Genomic DNA, 18,548 nt, shown 5'->3' on the forward strand with positions numbered 1-18,548 from the left:
AGACAAACCGAAGTAAAACCTAGGTGTGAACATTATGTAGACTTTAAGACAACAAATTTCTACAACACAATTTTTGTGGTCTCTTTAAACAGAAAACAATAGATTATGAAAAGTTTGATATCAAATTTAATGCAAAATGTCTTGTAATTGCACAACAATTTGGGGAAGGGGGGATAATTTGTAAAAAAAATCTAGATCTCCTGTGAAAAAAGCGACTATTGCATTTCTTTAGCAGTATACAATTATTAGCAGATTGCACACATGTTCATTTAGCAAATATTTCTATGATTAACTTTGCAAAAGTCCATAAGTATACTACACGTACCTACATGTAATATCGAGGTCAAATGACTCCTCAGTTTGTTATAAAAATAATAAGGTTACAAATTATAAGTACAGTTACATCAGTGTATAATTAGAAAATTAATGTTGAATAGCATAAATTAGTCATACATTGTATTACATATAAGGTTAAGTATGTGTGTGATTAGTAATAGAAGAGATACATAATAAATCTCAGGAAACATTCATTATAACAAGGGATGATGTGGCCTGAAAACCTTTCACCCTGTCATTATAATGAACTCATCCAATGCAGTGCTTTTGATTTCCTTATAACCTATTTAAAGGGATGTCTTATAATACTTGTACTGTACAAGGTATGATGTAGCTTCATGTGTATAGGCTGGATTCATTAGAAGATTTTTTTCTGTTTCCAAAATGTACCTTTGAAGAATCAAGACATTGAATTTCAAATGAACTTTCATTAATTAACCATAAACCAATTATCAATTCAACAAACCCATCCAAAAACACAATATAAATTTTACAATAGTGAATAATACTTCATGGTAATTTAATATAGAAACTTTTGAAAGTCATTGTTCTAAAAAATGCTGGTATATTAATGTGACATGAAGTACATTTAACTTATAACATATAGATTTTGTCTGTTCACAACTTATTGTAGAATGGAACATATACATGTACATGTACTATTACTTACTTTACAGTTCATGTATGTGTTCATAATAGTTGTACATAGTTCAGAATTTTAGAAGTTAAGGGAAGAAGTATGATAACTGATCCTTTTGCCCGATTGTTAGCAAGATCTGTACATTCTTAATGTTAAATGTGTAAAACTTGACCTAAAATATAACTATAGTAGACATGTATGAAGACATGATCAAATTATTACATGGAGTAATATATTGTTTATAAGAGACATAGTTGTATAATGTCAATAAAATAAAATTTTAAATAGTATTTAAAAAAAGGACATTTATGTCTTTTAATGTGTTTTTGTGTGTGCGTCAAACAAGTAATGATATATTAGTCCAAAGACCAATCAGAAGCCCTTTTCTGTACTAGTCTTACTAGACATTTGGCATGTTGTTACTACCTTGTATGTTTTTCAACATGTCAATATGTATTTTCTTTGAATACAGTGAGAAAGTGATCTTAATCCTTACCTTGCATTTGTTGTGGTGTTGGTATTGTGTCATAACATATGGCAGACGCTCTGTGTTTGGTATCACACTTTGACGTCAGAACTGTGTGGTTACAATTAATCAGATGTGTTTCAGATCCACGACAGGCAAAGTGTGTGAAGGCTTTTGTTGAGATGGATGAAGATGAGACTTTGCCTAGCTGAGATCTAAGAAGAGCTTTGCCAGTGGCAAAATTCATTTCTTTACACAAGACTGAGGCATCTTGATCATCCCATCCTGCATCGCAGACCTGTACCCAGGATCCTTCAGTGTGGATTTCTACTGTCCCTACATCGGTACGACCTCTAGAGTTCAAACGAACTGAAAAACATAAACAGTTTCCATTTATGGAAATTTCTGTGTAGGGAGTCTCTGTGGTACTCCCAACAGGAGTTCCATACATAAGAATATTTTTTTCTCTTTGATATAATGGTCCAAGGAGAATACTGACTTAAAAAAAACAACTGTGAAAGTACTATTGTTTGTGGGGTACCAATTTTTATGGTTTTTGTGGGAAGGCCAAACCATGAAATTTGGTTCCCAACAAAAAGTATATTTCCTTTGATGTGTATACTGAAAATATCAAAACCACAAATTCAAGAATCCACAAACTGGTGTTTCTTCCCAAATCCACCAATATTGGTATCCATGAATTAACATGCTTTTAAAGTATCACTATCCTTATATGTAAATAGGGGTTTAATTATTTTTTAATTTTTAGATATTAACTATAAATGCAAATTAGCTGCTAGGTTTAAGCAACTCTTAATAGATCAGATAGAAGGTTCATCATAACTGATTTGAATGCCATACATCTGAAATCTAATTGATTTTTAAATCGACACTTTGGTTTGTTTAATAGAATGAATACAAACAGTGATAAATTATCAGATGTATACATGTATTGATTTTCATAATCAATATCTACAAATAAAATTTCTTAATATCTAAGAGAGACATAAAATTACTCAAAAACAAGTGCACTTATATCACAGACACTTATGAAAATACATCTGTCAACAACAAGGCAAACCCAGTACATTGTCATTCATATCATTAATTCTATATTGTATCAAAGTTCTTATAATGTAAACATATGTACAGTTCAAGGACCTAGTCCTAAAATGTCTTCCTATTAAATCAATGTTTATGTCAAACATGGTTCTGGACTTCCCCTTTGTATAAATAAAACAATAAGTTATACCTGAAAAATCTGCTTTAAAATTTAATTACTTTTAATACCAAGTTAAACTCAGAAAAAAAGAGTATTCAAAACAAAAACCTAAAAAAAATATGTGCATTGCCTAATAAGTGTAATAAAGGAAACATGTGTAATGGACATATCTCCTAAAATAAATAAAGGAAACTTGTGTAATGGACATATCTCCTAAAATAAATAAAGGAAACTTGTGTAATGGACATATCTCCTAAAATAAATACTGTGCATTTAAGTAATTCAGTAAATCATATAAAAAACCCACTCCTAATGGGCACTGCCAACATTCTCAGTCATGTGGTTAAAGCAATGAACAGTTCTGACAGAAATATGTCCGAGCTTCAAACAAGTTGTCAAAATATACATAACATCAAAGTAATTCAAAACATCAAATTGTGTTCTTACTATAATGTACATCAATGAAAAAAGTTAAGATTTACTACTACTATGTGTGTTTCCCCATACTGACCACCTATCAATATTTTTAAAATCTCAAGGCACCCGAGGGTAACACTTCAAGTCCTCTTCATCATATAAAGTTGCATTAAAATCCATTGAACAGTTAAGGGGGAGTAGTGACAAGACAGACAAAACTCAGTTTATAAAAGGTAAAATCAGACACGTGGAAGTTCAGTAGGAACTTGATATACTATAAGTAAGCTCACAAAAAATACTTTAGTTTCCAGTAGACTCAAATCATGTTAAACCCTGAAGTTGATTAATCTCCCTTTGTACTGACCTGACATTTCACACAACTGAATAATGCCTAACCTTCCTATAAAACTTTATCAAACTCTAATTAGTGGTTAAGAGGAGTCACTCTTTCATGGTTTTAGGGTCTCACTAACCACTTCTAATGTTTCCATTACTGTACATGTTAAAAAAGTAATTTTCAAAGTTTCACTGTGAATGCCCAGGACAAATGACATCTTAAAGTTGCATACTGGTGCAAAGCTTGGAAAATAAGGCTTCCAAAATCATTATGCTAATGGTACGATGATTGTAGAAATTCTTCACAAAATGTACTTGAATAAATAATACTGAAAATCCACATTTTTACCTTTTCTACTAACTGACAGCATGGAGGCAAATTACTCACACATGTAAACAGTATTCATACAATTTTGTAGTTAATTACATAAGTGATTTTCAAGTACACATTCTCACCTTTATTTTGACTACTTTTAATCATAATACACACAAATAATGGTCTTACAATGCATATGTCTAGGTTCATTGTGTTTTTTGGTACTACATAGTGGGGTGGCCATTTGACCCGGAAGTGGTTAGTGAGACCTAACATGTGCATCACCTTAGTTTAATTATCTCCCTTTGCAGGCATCAGGCTATATAAATATTATGTACAACATGCCCATGAAAATTCTTATAAATCCATTTAGCAGTTTAGGAGTTGTGCATATGTGGACAGACAGACGACAGACATGATAATTCCTATATACTCCCCAAACTTAGTGTGTTGGGGAATGGTTTCATAAATATCTAAGACACTCACTGACTCAGTAGTCCTATGTAACTCCATGCATTAAGACATAAAGATCTGTGTTCAGTGTTGCCTTAGACCATCATATCTAATGTGAATATTTCTTTGTCATAATCAACCACAATCACAACAGACAAAGAATTTAATATTACATGTTAATTAACTAAAATTATATAAAAGAAAACATCAGTACTTAGACTAAGATACATTTTGAATCTGTTATCAAAAACATATGGTTAAGTTGTTTACAAGATTGAACATTTACATAAATAACAAATATGATGACCATCAACACATAAAGATCAAATGACTGGTCATTAAGGTCTAGAATGACTGTCAGTGTTTGTTACATTACAAAGTAACATAAATGATGACAACAATTTACATGATCATTTGGGCTTGAATTTTATTAACCAGAGTATTTTATCACATTAAGGTGTACAAGTACATTCTCATTATGTAAAGAACAATAAAGATTGTAGAGAAGATGTATTCATTTATCAAACTGTGCATTGAAATCAGACTTTTAAATTGAAATTTTCAAGAAGGAAATTACCAGTACATTTAGCAAGATTTAGGAAAGCTGCCCTAAGTACTTTTGTATAACCAGTACTGTGGCTGTCAATAGAAACCTTACAAGGGAAAAATATATTGTCTAAAAAGTCAAGCATTTTAATAAAGGAGTACTAGTTTCTATTTATGGTATTAATAAACACAAATCATTACCCCTAAACGTTTTTTCATCCCTATGTGATGTATGGTTTATTCTGGAATTGTGAAAATAATATTACCAAAAAATGAGTCGTCCATTCTAACATTAAAAATGTGGAATTTTCCACCCATGAAACCACTTATACAGCAATCTAGTACTATTATGATATAGTTATGGCTGCTACCTAATGAAGTACCTGAGTTATTATAACAGGAGACACCAGCATCCTCATAATGTCTACAGTTATGTACACCCCATCCATTGCTCTGACAGTCTAATAAAGTTCTCTCAGAACCAGTACACTGTACATTGTCTAGGTAGATTGGTCCTAACCCTTCTCCAAAGGGCGAATTTGTATGAGCCTGAAATGTACAAAGAAAAATTTCTAAAATTGAAAAAGCTTACATTAACTAAGTTACGGATATAGATACAAAGATGAAATTAAACATCAAGCATCATAGCTACATATGTAGCTCAGCATTATAGTACAGGAGTGCAGCACTTATCTACATGATCTCTAATCTCATCATGAAACCACTAGGACTTCAGAAGTGGACATTTATAATTCATAATTAATGGAACATAATTCATAAATTAAAACCAATGTATTTTTCATCAGATAAAGATCATTAATAGAAACATGCCAGTACATGTACACTGTATACTTTCAAATGTACATTTGTGCCAGAAAACTGTAACTTCTTGGTCATAGCTGAACTACATTTGTTTTTGCCTGAAAGTGAATCAAATCTTAAGATTGCTCCTTACTGACCAAATTTAAAAAAAAGTGTCAAGTGGAATCCGTTAACAAGGGTTCTTCTAACCAGACACAATATTGTTTATATGTGAAAGAACTTTCTTTTACAATGTGAAACACTACTTACTCATAACCAAATAGAAAAGATTCAAAATCAAATTTTTAAAACAGTTTCTCAAAAAATGACTTTTTGTTTAATATATACATGTATATGATTTGAAGGTTAAGTTGAGATGAAATGTTTCCAATGATGCTAAAATTAAAATATAATTCTTTTTGGCTAACAGATCAAAGTTTTGTTCAGGATAACATTTTAAAACATGAATGACATTTCCTAACAGTGTACTGATTTCATTACAAATAAATACCAACAACTGAATATATACATAAACTGTTGAAGAGTAAATAACCTTATACAAACATGTAGGCCTGAAGGCAAGATGTTGTGCACTTCTCCACATAAACCATTAATGGTTAACATTTAAGCTAAGCTTAGATGTAAACTAATCTTAAGATCTATTTTACTTTTGCCATTTAGAATATTAAGAAAGTTGTTGAAAGTTTTTTGGTTTCAAATGAAATTTAAGATTTTGCATGACTATATCCATGAATTTGAAACATGTCCAAAACTATATGTAAATTCTGGAAAGTTCAGATATCTGTTAACTATAGGAAAAGATAATATATAAGTTAATCTGTGATAAACATGACTTAGCTTACTTCATGACACATGTACTCTAAATCTTATTGAGTCAATTGTACACAGTACGACCCTAGATATAATGAATCTGATGAAGAAATAGTCACTTGTATAACAAAGACTAATTAGGAAAAACTGTTTTATTACACTTCAATATATCTCTCCCTTTCCAACTCCATAGGTAAAAGATGTACTGACAATATTGAGAATTAGAAATTAACGAGTACAAACAATTTAAGCAATGAAGACATAAACATTCCATTGTGACCGTGACTCATCATAGGATGCAATCCATTTCATGAAGCATCTACATATAAACTACAGCCTTGGTTATAAGACAAAAAAGAAATGTAGTGTGAAAAATATCTGAATTTGCCCAAGAGGTCAAGGGTCAATGTGGCATGACGGTCATCAATGGAAACCAATGGAATCAGGATTCCACTGTTATCAAAGAGAATATAATCCAAGGGTAAGGATAACAACTAGAAAGGGAAAACTTACAAATAGATGCACATAAAAACATAAAATAACCAAAATAACATGTAACAAAGAAACAGAAGTAAATGAGCAACCTTGACTTCACTAAAAACTGGGAGCATGGAGTAGTAGGATAAGCATACACCTGCCCAGTTGCTAATAAAATGTCACATCCCATGTAGAAAAAGAGGAAAGGAAAACTATCACACAGTGAACAAAGCAGTTCTCATGGTGCAGATGGATACACAATAACAATCCACTAGTTCATGATGACGTCCATAAAATTTTTGTAGTGATGTATCTTGTAGGGCAATTCAAAACTTTATGGTGATACTTCCAGATACCAAATATCTAGAACCTACTGTCAGTCAAAACACTTAAAGGTCATCATTCAATAGAATACACAGTCTCAAGAAAATAAAACAAAATTGAATAAACTGAAATAGCGGTCAAAGATCAAGTTCACAAACAGGTCATCATGGCAAAAGATATATATTTCATGGAAGTACATCATACCAGAAAGGATGAACCCGAAATTTATAACAAAAGAGGAAGGGTTACAGGCTTTTGCCAAAAACTTGTACAAACAATGAAACTTACCAATTCCAACCCCTGCATCCTCTTTGATTTGCAAAATTCATATTAAATATTTGTAAATTATAACGAAGTTTTAATAATAGGTTCAATAGTAATTTCATCAAAAATGTTATGTACACAACACACAGGGATGAAAATGGTAATACAGACATAATGAAGCTTCAACTTTTGGGTAACACAGATATAAATTCAAATTAAGATGACGTTCTTTAAGTTATCAAGTTTTTTTCCCAGCTCATTAAAGAGTACATGTGTACCGGGCAATTGTTCAAAAATTACTTGTTAGAGTGCAGGATAATGAACAGTGTCAAGTGAACCCATCTTCAAATAAACACATAAATGCAATGTATTTCCTAGATTAACCACATAAAAATATAACATGTCATATGTAGAATCTTTTTTAAGAATTCTAATGAAATTGACAAGATGATTCATTATAACGCTGTTGACATCATTCATCAATACAATTTGAATCAGTAATTTGAATATAGAGTCTTTAAAATGGATTGATATGTACCAAGTATGATGTACAAGAAAAATCATCAAGGAATAAACAAAATCGTTTTTCACCACTCATTTCAACAAAAATGCATACAACATGCTGTTTATCTGTACAAAAAACAAACAAAACAAAACAAAAAAACCCAGACTGCTAAAGTCAGAAGAAATTGTTTGTGATATCATGAGTTCTAGACTATACAACACATAATATTTTTATACCTTAAATTGTTTCAATACATATAAGTGTAGCATTAATAGATGACAATGAATCAATAAAAAAGTTCCCATTACTATAGTGCAGCAGCATTATAACCAATAATATAAAAACAAGAAGTAATGTTGATTATGTGCCTGTCATTATTACAAAAACAATCACCTGTTTGATGTTTGTATAGTGCCACGGACATTTGGTCATTAACTAACCGTTTATAGTAAGACATAGTACTGTGAAAGTACTAATATTTGTGGGGTACCAATTTTCGTAGTTTTTGTTGGTAGGAAAAACCATGAAATTTGGTTCCCAGCAAAAAGGAGAATACCATTATGTGTATACTGAAATCCTCATAACCAGAACCCATGAAGTTGTGTTTCTTCCCTAATCCACGAATTAAAGTACTTTCACAGTACTTTAGTATTGTTACAGTATAATGGTCCTGTAATCTTTAGGTTTTGTGGATAGCACATGTTAATGTACCAGTATATGTTCAAATAATATGTATTTGAAGACAAAATTAATGTAGTCTTGAAGAGAGACTTTGGAGGAAGGTCATAAGACATAAAAAAACATTGTAAAGACTGTCGTTGATGTTTGTATGTATGATATAAGTCTGAAAATCAATGTTAACCACCTAAACTTTAATGATACCTACAAATAGATTAATATTTTTTTGTACATTGAATTCTATAAAGAATTTTAGATTATTAAATATGAATTGTTTGAACACAGTATTTTATAGATTTGCACACCCATATGATAAACAAGTCCTCCAATTTATATAATTATGGTTCTATGACTCTAAAATAACAAGATATCCTGAAATATTGTATGACTTCTGGACAGAAAGATATACAATATTATCATCATAAGACGGGCATATAAAAATGGTCATGCCTCACTTTTGCACTTAATTGTACTTCTTGCACATTGTTTTCATTTTCTTTGATTATTTATTCAGATTACTTATTGTGATAAACAGCATATTTCTGCATGACCTGAGGCAGTTAATGCAGATGTCTTGTTTTAATATGATGTCATAATATGTGACCACCATATGAAGGTGTAAACAAAGATAAATTGTGTAGTCTTAATATTATCACATGATTGTACAAGGTCACCATAAAACAGTACATTCCAGGAAATATATTGAGATATTAACTTATGTTCTGTACAGTATACTGATAATTGAATATGACAAATGTTAAACCATGAACAGTTGGGGAAAGTATAGATACCACATTGTATATCAACTTATCACATGATCAGCTGATACAGAAAGTTTTTAAAGATCTACCTGTAATTGGAAATTAAAAAAAGAAATAATAAAGTGATGTGAATACTTACAATCCCCCATTTATAGTTGAGCATGCGACAGACAACTTGAGCTTCTGCCTCAGACCATAGATCATCACAGATTGTACCCCAGGCATCTGTTCCATTTCTTTTTATCTCTACTCTACCTGTTGAAGATCCATCACCTCCTACTAATCTTACACTGAGAGCTGGAAAATAAAAATGTTCCTGTTTTTATTACCGTGAGAACTAAGAAATCATGATATTTTTCAGCCTTCATATAAAGACAACTGGAACACAACTCATTCAGAAGTTTTATTTGATTTACTAAAATGATTTACTGGTGCACCCTGACAAGCAGAACCAAAAGTGGATTGTTTGTAGAGACTGTTCCGTACATAATTCCTGCTAAGCTTGCTAATTAGCAGAGATATATATGCTAAAAAGTGTTTCCTATCAGAAGCTTAGATTGTCTCTAGTCACCATTTTGTTTGATGAAGTAGTAAAGTAAGGTATATATAATTTGCTGGTGCTTTCTCATACATTATTCCAGCCAATTTGGTTAAAATAAGTCAAACCAAGATAACATGTTAAAAGATGAGAAAAGCAAAGTGATAGAATAACCTTAATAGGACTGCAGGTCAAGGTAAGCTAAAAAGTCTATGTTAACTATGATGGCATGTGTAGCTAGAGTTTGGTTTAGTTTGGCTTCTAAATATATAAATATTCATGATATAAGCTTAAAATAATGAAAGAAAACAATGCTTCAACAATGAACTAATCTTATGGGTGGTCATCAAATACAAAGTCCGTTTTTTGTTTAATATAGAACTAAAATTAAATTTTCAAAAATATGAGGTACATGAAAATTGACAATGTGTAGCTGGACTATCATTTTCAGTGGTTGACCAAATAATTAAATAGCTCTGGACACTGAAACCATAAAGGCAAATTTAAAATGGGTAATTCCTTGATTGAAGTGGACACCCAAGCACCAAAGCAGCCATGGTTTTAAAATACTTATAAATTAAAGGACGAAGTCCTCATAACATTAATCCACGGAATTTTATCTTTATATCATCAATCTATACACATTTTACCTATGACCTTAGAACCACGGCGGGTCTGATTTCAGTCTTACAGGAAGTGATCTAAATCAGAACTCTTGACACACCAAAGTGTAGGGGAAATGTCTTAACAATTCTGATTGTGTAAATACAGAAGTTTAAAACTTACGACAATTTGGTCCAAAGAGGGCAAGTCATCCCATGTCTACCAGGACCTAGTCCAACACCTTACTTAATATTAGGAACATATCCATGGAATAGGCTTCTCCATGCAAGTATAAATGTATAGTATATAATGCAAGTTTAAAATACAGGACAACTTGGTCCAAATACAAGTCATTAGACTTGCCTACCCTTTTCTTATAAAAAATAATAAGGTGTACCCCAAAAAAAAGTAATTTGAGATAAAAAAATCTTATGTTTCATTTTTTGATGCAACAGCTAATTTTATGGACAGAAATCACCAATATTATAGATGAATATCAATAAAATGAATAAAAATGAACTTTTTATGTTGTTTTATGCTTTTTTTTGGCATAAGCATCATATTCTTCACAACTACTTTTGGATAGAATTTTTGTTTGATGTTTTCAAACCAGAAATGACTATTGGTACAATAGTTACAGGTTATATAAAAATAAAGAGCTGCACTTTAAGCCCATGATATGTCCATTGGCCTTTTAACTTGTTCTTATGCTTTAAATGAATTTATATGATCAACTAGAAATATTGTGAGTCCTGTCAAATACCCTCCCCCACCCCAAAAAAAAAATATATAAAAAATGCACAAAAATCTGGCACTATCAAGGCTACCTTAAGTTTAACTAAGTTTGTTGTCTTGATTTTCACCCATACATTTCTATATAGTTCAAAACACATTTTTCTGACAAGGTTACTAAGTACTTTCTATATTTATTAGTCTAACATCATAACAAATGGTCCGTTTTCAATGATTTTTCAACAAATAAAATTTCCTTGGCCGTTTCCAACTTTGTTTCTAAAGAGTAAAACTTCAAAACATGAAAACATAAAATTTGACATTTAAACAAATCAGAAGGGAGCTTACAATAGATATGAACAATTCACCAAAGTTTAATAAAAGTAAGTGAAAGTGTTTTTGAGTAATTATGCGGAAACTTGAAAATCCCCTTTTTTTCATATAAAAATTCATAACACAGAAATGATAATCTGAAATTTACGAAAATCAAAAGGGAGCTTACATCAATAGTTATGAACAATTCAACAAAGTTTCATGAAAGTTGGTGAAAGCGTTTTTGAGTTATTGTCCAAAGTGTGGACGACAGACGTACAATGGTATATCATAATACGTTCTGTCTTAGACGGGCGTATAAAAACAGAACTGAACCATAAAACTCTGGAAATTAGAAATTTCCAAACTGTAAAGGTGTAAGATTGCCTTAAAAATTGTAAGCCTTACACCAAAATCATAAAGGTAAGCAACTCTGAGTAATGCCATATCTACCTAGTATGCTCCTGAATTGTTGTATCATCAACTGGGTTCAGTATACTTATAGCCAGAAAAACCATCAAATAAATATCTGGTTTGTCCACATGTAAAATTAGGAACTTAAAAATAGCATCATTGCAGCATCATTCTTGTATACTTTGTAAATGCAAGTGAGAACCACACCAGTCTCAGAAAATATTCATTAGCTTCGATGATTAAATACAGATTGAATCTCATTTTTTTTCTAAGATAAGGATGGAAAAAGCATGGCACCCAAATTTTACAATCAAAGTGCTGAGATTTTTTATTCTAGTGAAAATTGTAGCATGAACAAAATTTCAAATATTACATGATGTTATATAAAATTGTGATCACACATTTGCATTTGCATTTAAAATAGAACTGTCTTTTCTCTATTATGCATAAACTGAAAGTCAATCCATACTGCTGATTCAACTTCATACACATTCACAAATTTTTGTTCCATTTCACCTTTTTCCCCAATTGTAAACATATCCAAAAGTTTATGTGCATTTACATTCAAAAACTACATTAACAGAGTATTAATCCTACATTATAATTATACTTAAATAATTTCAGTTTAAAAAAACAATTTCCTTAAAACAAGATTTTCAAAAATTAGACACTTTTGTTTGAATTTTCCTGCCAATTTTACTTGGTTAAAATCATTGCTCTTCACTTCCTATTTATAAATAGTAAATATTAATGATAGGATGGAGAATTTGATTGATAAGTGTGTTAAAATGAACATGCTCAACACATTTTATACTTCTAGACACATTACTGCAAGAAATCATTTCCCTAAATGAAAATTTATTACTAAATACATGTACCTTTCAAGGCCAAAAAGGAGTCCGTCAAAGCTTGAGTTGATAAGAAGACTAGATCAAATTTTATTTGCAGAAATAATGGAATATTATTGAGCTGATTAATTGCAAGAAACATATACAAATGTATACGGGTTATAAAAAAGGTATTGAAGGATATAAACAGCATGATATTTGAACTATATTTTTGTGTAGTGTTCAGAAATTGCAGGGAAGTTCCAGTGATGGACCGGTGACATAAGGTATTTTGATCCTGAAGGATCAAAACCCCCAAAAATAGCATAATCAGCTCATCAATACCGAGCGATTCTACCTATACCACAAGACATTTTAGACCATGACAACCCAGTTCCTTACACATGCTGGACATTTGCGTCCATACATATTTTAGACCTGGACAACCGCATCATAACAATTTTACCACTTTGGAAGTTAAAAGCAACAGGGATGACAAAAATTATTAAAGGAACATGTATATTAATTTATGTTTCTTCGTAAGCAAGCATTCAAGATTTCTCCTGCTTTCTATTGAAGAATATGGTATCAGCATACAGAAAAATGAATCTGGAATTGAACTACATAACTAGGTACTGTACAGGGACAGGGATGATACCAAATAAAATTTGGGGTAGCCCAGGCCTCACGCTACTGGGCGATTCAGGTGAAATAGTCACTCTGGGGTGGCTCACTTCACCCTCAGACTACAACAAAAGCGAAATGAAGTCACCCTCTTATTTTCACACATCGTCCATGAATGGGGATGAACTCCATCTTTTAGCTGTATTTTGACCAGAGTTATCACCCTTCCAATAACAATTCAAACAAAAATGGTGCCCATTCCAGAAAATAAATTGTAAAAATTTTCGTAATCTATTGAATATTTGAAAAATTGGTACCTTGAATAACCAAAAACCTATCTTTTTTTCCAAACACCAGGTGTATTTATCCAAAAACCTTAATAAAATATGTTTTTTGGCTGTACAATTGCTTCCTACATTATTTAACTATTCATTAAATAAGTTTTTTCCCGTATTATAACACTTCGTAACTACCCACTGGAAGGCACATAAAGTAATGAGGCCTCTGATTATCAGACTTTTGTTAGGTAGCTACAATGCGTTGGAATATTAATAAAAAAACATTTGTTTTCATTTAAAAAAGCATATATTAAGTATGTTTAATTAACATAGTTAGCAATTACACCAATTTTTCAATAACAGAATTTTCTATCTGTTTTTCGGATAATACCAAGGTTATTGGTCATTCGAGCTATTCTTAAAATCATCAGTTGGTACATTTGTAATTGTACATGTAGATAATGTGTGACATGCATGATTTCCAACTGAAAGTCGATAAAAGCATTTGAAGTGTGGTACTCCACACTACAATTAAATCTTAAAATTGTTATATGGCACATCTTTCTAAACCCAAACCCATCATATAAATATCCAAACAAAAAGGAGGAGGGTTGCAGGGAAATAATTTCGAAGATAATTTTGACAAGTGAACTTCAAGTGTCCCAACAGAAATATTTATAAAAAAGAGCCATATATTTTGACAATTCACAAGCGAAGATACATATATCCTTCATTTGCTGTAGCCATTAACCTTCAAAAGATGATGATATATATCAGTTGTACTCCAACACTAAAATCCAAATAAACCGCTGTCGAATCTGGTTCGGACTTTTTAATGTAAGCGCACTTTAGAATGCAATTTGGAATAGTAACCAGTTGAAGTTTTCACCTATAACCATAATGCGAAGCTGAAAATTAAGTAAAACAGAAACGGTCACTGTACTTCAAGTGTCCAAACAGTTTGTTTATTAAGTTGACTTGTCAAATTGATCTAGGCTTCAGATAGTCCGAAATTATTTCCCTGCAATTGAAGATCGTCTCTGTTTCATAAGTTCACGTTTAGGCCATGTATTTTAGGATTTTGACCTATTTGAATCATACCACTGCTGACACTTCGGTAATTTTTTGCCGATATATTTTAGTATTTGTACCATAGTTAGGGAAACAGTTTTAAAAAGTTAATTTCTTTTCACATGTCCTATTCCATCTATTTATACAACTGGTCCGTACCCAATAAAATGCATTTGTTCGAAGAGTTATCATGTCTTTGAAACAAATCCATTGACTAATTAAGCCTTTATTTGTTTATTTAGTCCCCTTAAAAGGAAATAGCCACGGGAGTCCACCAACACTCCCAAACCATACTATTACACGTTTATGCCCAAAACGATTTTCGTTGTTCTGTCCAAATTGTCCCCTAAGCAAGCTTTATGGGGACAGTTTACAGACACTGTCACACTATTAATCATTTGAGTCTCTTTCTTGATCCAAAGAAGAAGAAAAAACAACAAAACTTTCATTTTAGACATTCTTTTATTGTTGGAGAGCTCAAGAAGCCGTGCACATATATTTCGGAAGTTTTTAATTATATATATTTCAACTACACAGACAAGCATATTCAACAATTGTTAACATACCCTCTTGGTCTCATTCGCGTAGTCTCATAAAACATGGAGTACCGAGACATTACGTAATATAAAGTCCCTGCATTGAATAAAAAAACAAAATTAACCATATAAATATTGATAACTTAACTCTGTGCTTAGCACAGTTAAGGCATGTTTTTCCTTTTTATGATATCTTCTCCTCAATAATGGTTTTCAAAGTACGTATACATATGATCAAATATGTACAAATATACGTGTTAGGCTTATACGCTGTGCTCTTGAGAGAGCATTATTAGTAAAAAACACAGTTGACCTGTACATATATGGCCTTAAATTAATTATATAAACATGCTTTTGATTTTCAATGCAGTACGGGATGTCAATAGCTTGAAGCATTGACTTAACCAGGCTCTCAACTTTCATGACTTAAAGTTCAAGCACACAGTAACCGACCATCGTGCGTGCATATGTCGTGTCTCGTACATTTGACAATTGACCACGATGCGTCTATCATTCATGTGGCTTCCGTTCGCATTGTCAGAAATAGAAAATAGGTGTTTTATAGAAAGAATTTTGTTTAAGAGTCTCGCTTTCTCATTAAATTTGAAGTTTTATATGAAGGATACAGACATTTTGAAGAATAAACCTGTACAGATAATTGAACTGGGCAATTTGCGTACATGAAAGCTAGTAGTAAAAATATGTTAAAGTCCAGCCTAAATTACATATTTGATCATAGATCCTACACAGTCGCGGGCGACAAAAGGGGGCTTGTTGAATTTTTTTTTGGGATTAAATTAGTGCAAATTTTGAGCAAAAATAGAGCAAATATCCTGAACCTTTTTTTTCTGAACTCCTCTGGAACCCCCTATCAAAGCTTTTGCATGGGCCCACCCTGCTGCGCAGGAAAGCATGTGTATTTAAGAAGACTTGAATACTTTCAATCCCCATCCAACCCATCCTCCAATAAAAAAGCTTTTACAAAAATGAAACGACTTCAGCGAAATATCAATATCCAAATAAAAAAAGATAGCAGCAGATTTGTTTTAAATAATCATTAACAGGTCAATAGATAAATCGGACATAATTCCTGTATTATCCATTTTTTTCACAAGAAACCTTAATCACAAACGTAAGTTTACGTCTTAATACTTCTCCAGATTTATCCTCGTACATTCATTATGTATACAAACACACACTTCCTTCTGGTCGTTTCTTGCCATATATAGCATAGACAACTATGAATGTAACTCTTAAATGCAGTGGGTTCGATACCTTCCCACCCCCACCCCCACCCCCCCCAAAAAAAACCAAACAACTTCAACAGCAGTGAGGAACCGGTCATTATTTATGGGAATTAATATAAGATCGGTGCAAAATGCAATAGAACACACACTTTCCGTCCTTTTACATTCTGATAGGACTCCGAGTTTTCAACACTGATAGCAACTATTTTATTTCAAATGTAACAATGAAAAAATGTAAAAAAAGTATTTCTAATGTTATTATTCAAAACTTAACTGTTAGCACAAACATTATCGCATCCATACTTTAAATTATTATTATATTATTGCACAGCTGACGTAGGACATAAGCTTTTGGTAATTTTAGAAGAGGGAGCATTTTTAAAAAAATGAGAATACGAAATGCACCGGTTCCAACAACCTCCAATAACAATCGACCGGTACCTCCGTATCTTGAAATGTTATGTTATTATCAATGTGTACTTATCAATGCCCTCTTGTACATGTTAGTATTAGTATTGTGCTTCATCGCCGCAAGGAAGGACTGGAGTAAAATGTAAGGTACAAAGCCCACCAAGATAATATTCTCTAATTACCATAAATCAATAATCATCTTATTATTAAATGATTTATCTATAATAAGCTGATAGCAATGAAGAGAAGTGTAATCCGTCTTCGGCCCAAGGGCGTTAGAAAAGTTGACAGTCAAGTTATTTCTTATTAATGTCAACTATCAATCAAGTATAGGACAAAATGGGTAAAATATAGTAAGACAAACAACCACATGTTGAAAATGATAACAATTAAACTATTACAGGATATCTTCATACGCTTTGGTTTTTGTAGTGAGTCCATTTATAACCAGCTAGGGAAAACTTCAAAAGAATTTGGGATAGAATATGGAAGTCGGTACATATAAATGAATTCTTGTTGTTTGTACATAGAAAGTCCATTACCTTAAGGACAAACCGAGGACACCTTTTATAAAGTAAATCTTATGTTTGTCAGTCTAGTGTAATATATACTGATAAATGGGTCAAAGTTCAATGCAGCCTTCAGCCTCCATGAGACTCACGTGACAAGTTCCAATCAAACGCTCTTCGTTAAAGGAATCACAGGGCTACACATGTCTTGGTCCAAAGCACCCGTTACTTTTATTTACCTAAATGCACTGCATGTATTCAAGAGACATTATGTGTACGATGTATATGATGAACAAGGTGTTATAGTTTTTTTTTGAAGAACGACGTAGTTAACTACCTATCTTTATATATTTTGAACCATTAATCTTACCTTGTAATGTTTGTTTCCCTGTTTCACTTGAGCTAGCTGTTCTTAATACAATAGCTCCTATAACGCACATCCATTTCGGAATGATTGAAATCATATCGCTTTTGCATTAACTAAATAGCATGAAAAAAAAATAATAGAAAGGGTTCACGTAACTCGAACAATACACCCTCTTATTGCAGTGTTATAATGAAGTAATTATTCCAAATTAAGATAACGTCCAGTTAGAAATGACGTAGAATTTGTAAGTGATACGATAATATTTGATACGTATACCAGAATTTAAAACAAAATTCCGCGCCGCATCAACATCTACTTCAGTTTCTACACCACATGATGAACAATGATTTCTAAATGTTCACTGAATAGGTTACGACTAAGTGACATGATAAGCCACAGCATGCAATAAATCACTTTAAAATTTTTTCCTCTGGCGCAAGATCCTGTTAGCTGATCTGCAGTTTTTTTTTGGACTAATTGTTCTTCTAAACGCCTTTAGTGACGTCGGCCATTAATATATTTTTTATATGACAAACATGTCATATATAACAAAAACAATCACCTAGAAACTCAGGTAATAATGGTAGACATATTAAACAACAAATGTGTGCGCTCTACCTGTTTTACTTGTCCTTTCAATATGCAAAATTATTCTTCATGTTTGACAAATTAAAATAACGTAATGCAGGATTAATCAGCATGACCC

At 31.9% G+C, this 18,548-nt stretch overlaps 1 protein-coding gene across 3 annotated transcripts in view; it reads right to left on the minus strand.

Moving 5' to 3' along the window:
- LOC148622070 (scavenger receptor cysteine-rich domain-containing protein DMBT1-like) overlaps nt 1-18,318 on the minus strand; it is a 42,868-nt gene extending 24,550 nt beyond the window's left edge. Inside the window, exons 1-4 of one of the 3 annotated variants that reach the window (XM_088571583.1) lie at nt 17,846-18,318; nt 9,513-9,670; nt 5,116-5,281; nt 1,473-1,811 (exon numbers count right to left, since the gene is read on the minus strand). In XM_088571583.1, the coding sequence (XP_088427709.1) occupies nt 1,473-1,811; nt 5,116-5,281; nt 9,513-9,670; nt 17,846-17,939 (757 nt within the window). In that variant the 5' untranslated portion in view covers nt 17,940-18,318. Of the gene's footprint in view, nt 1-1,472; nt 1,812-5,115; nt 5,282-9,512; nt 9,671-10,697; nt 10,827-14,452; nt 14,529-17,845 lie in introns of those variants that run through there. The other 2 variants (XM_088571584.1, XM_088571585.1) reach the window with 2 other exon arrangements.
- Nucleotides 18,319-18,548: the final 230 nt, after the last annotated feature.

This window comes from Perna viridis, chromosome 3 (assembly GCF_037379345.1).
Source record: "Perna viridis isolate PV_CMFRI_1.1 ecotype Kerala chromosome 3, ASM3737934v1, whole genome shotgun sequence".
Taxonomy (NCBI): domain Eukaryota; kingdom Metazoa; phylum Mollusca; class Bivalvia; order Mytilida; family Mytilidae; genus Perna; species Perna viridis.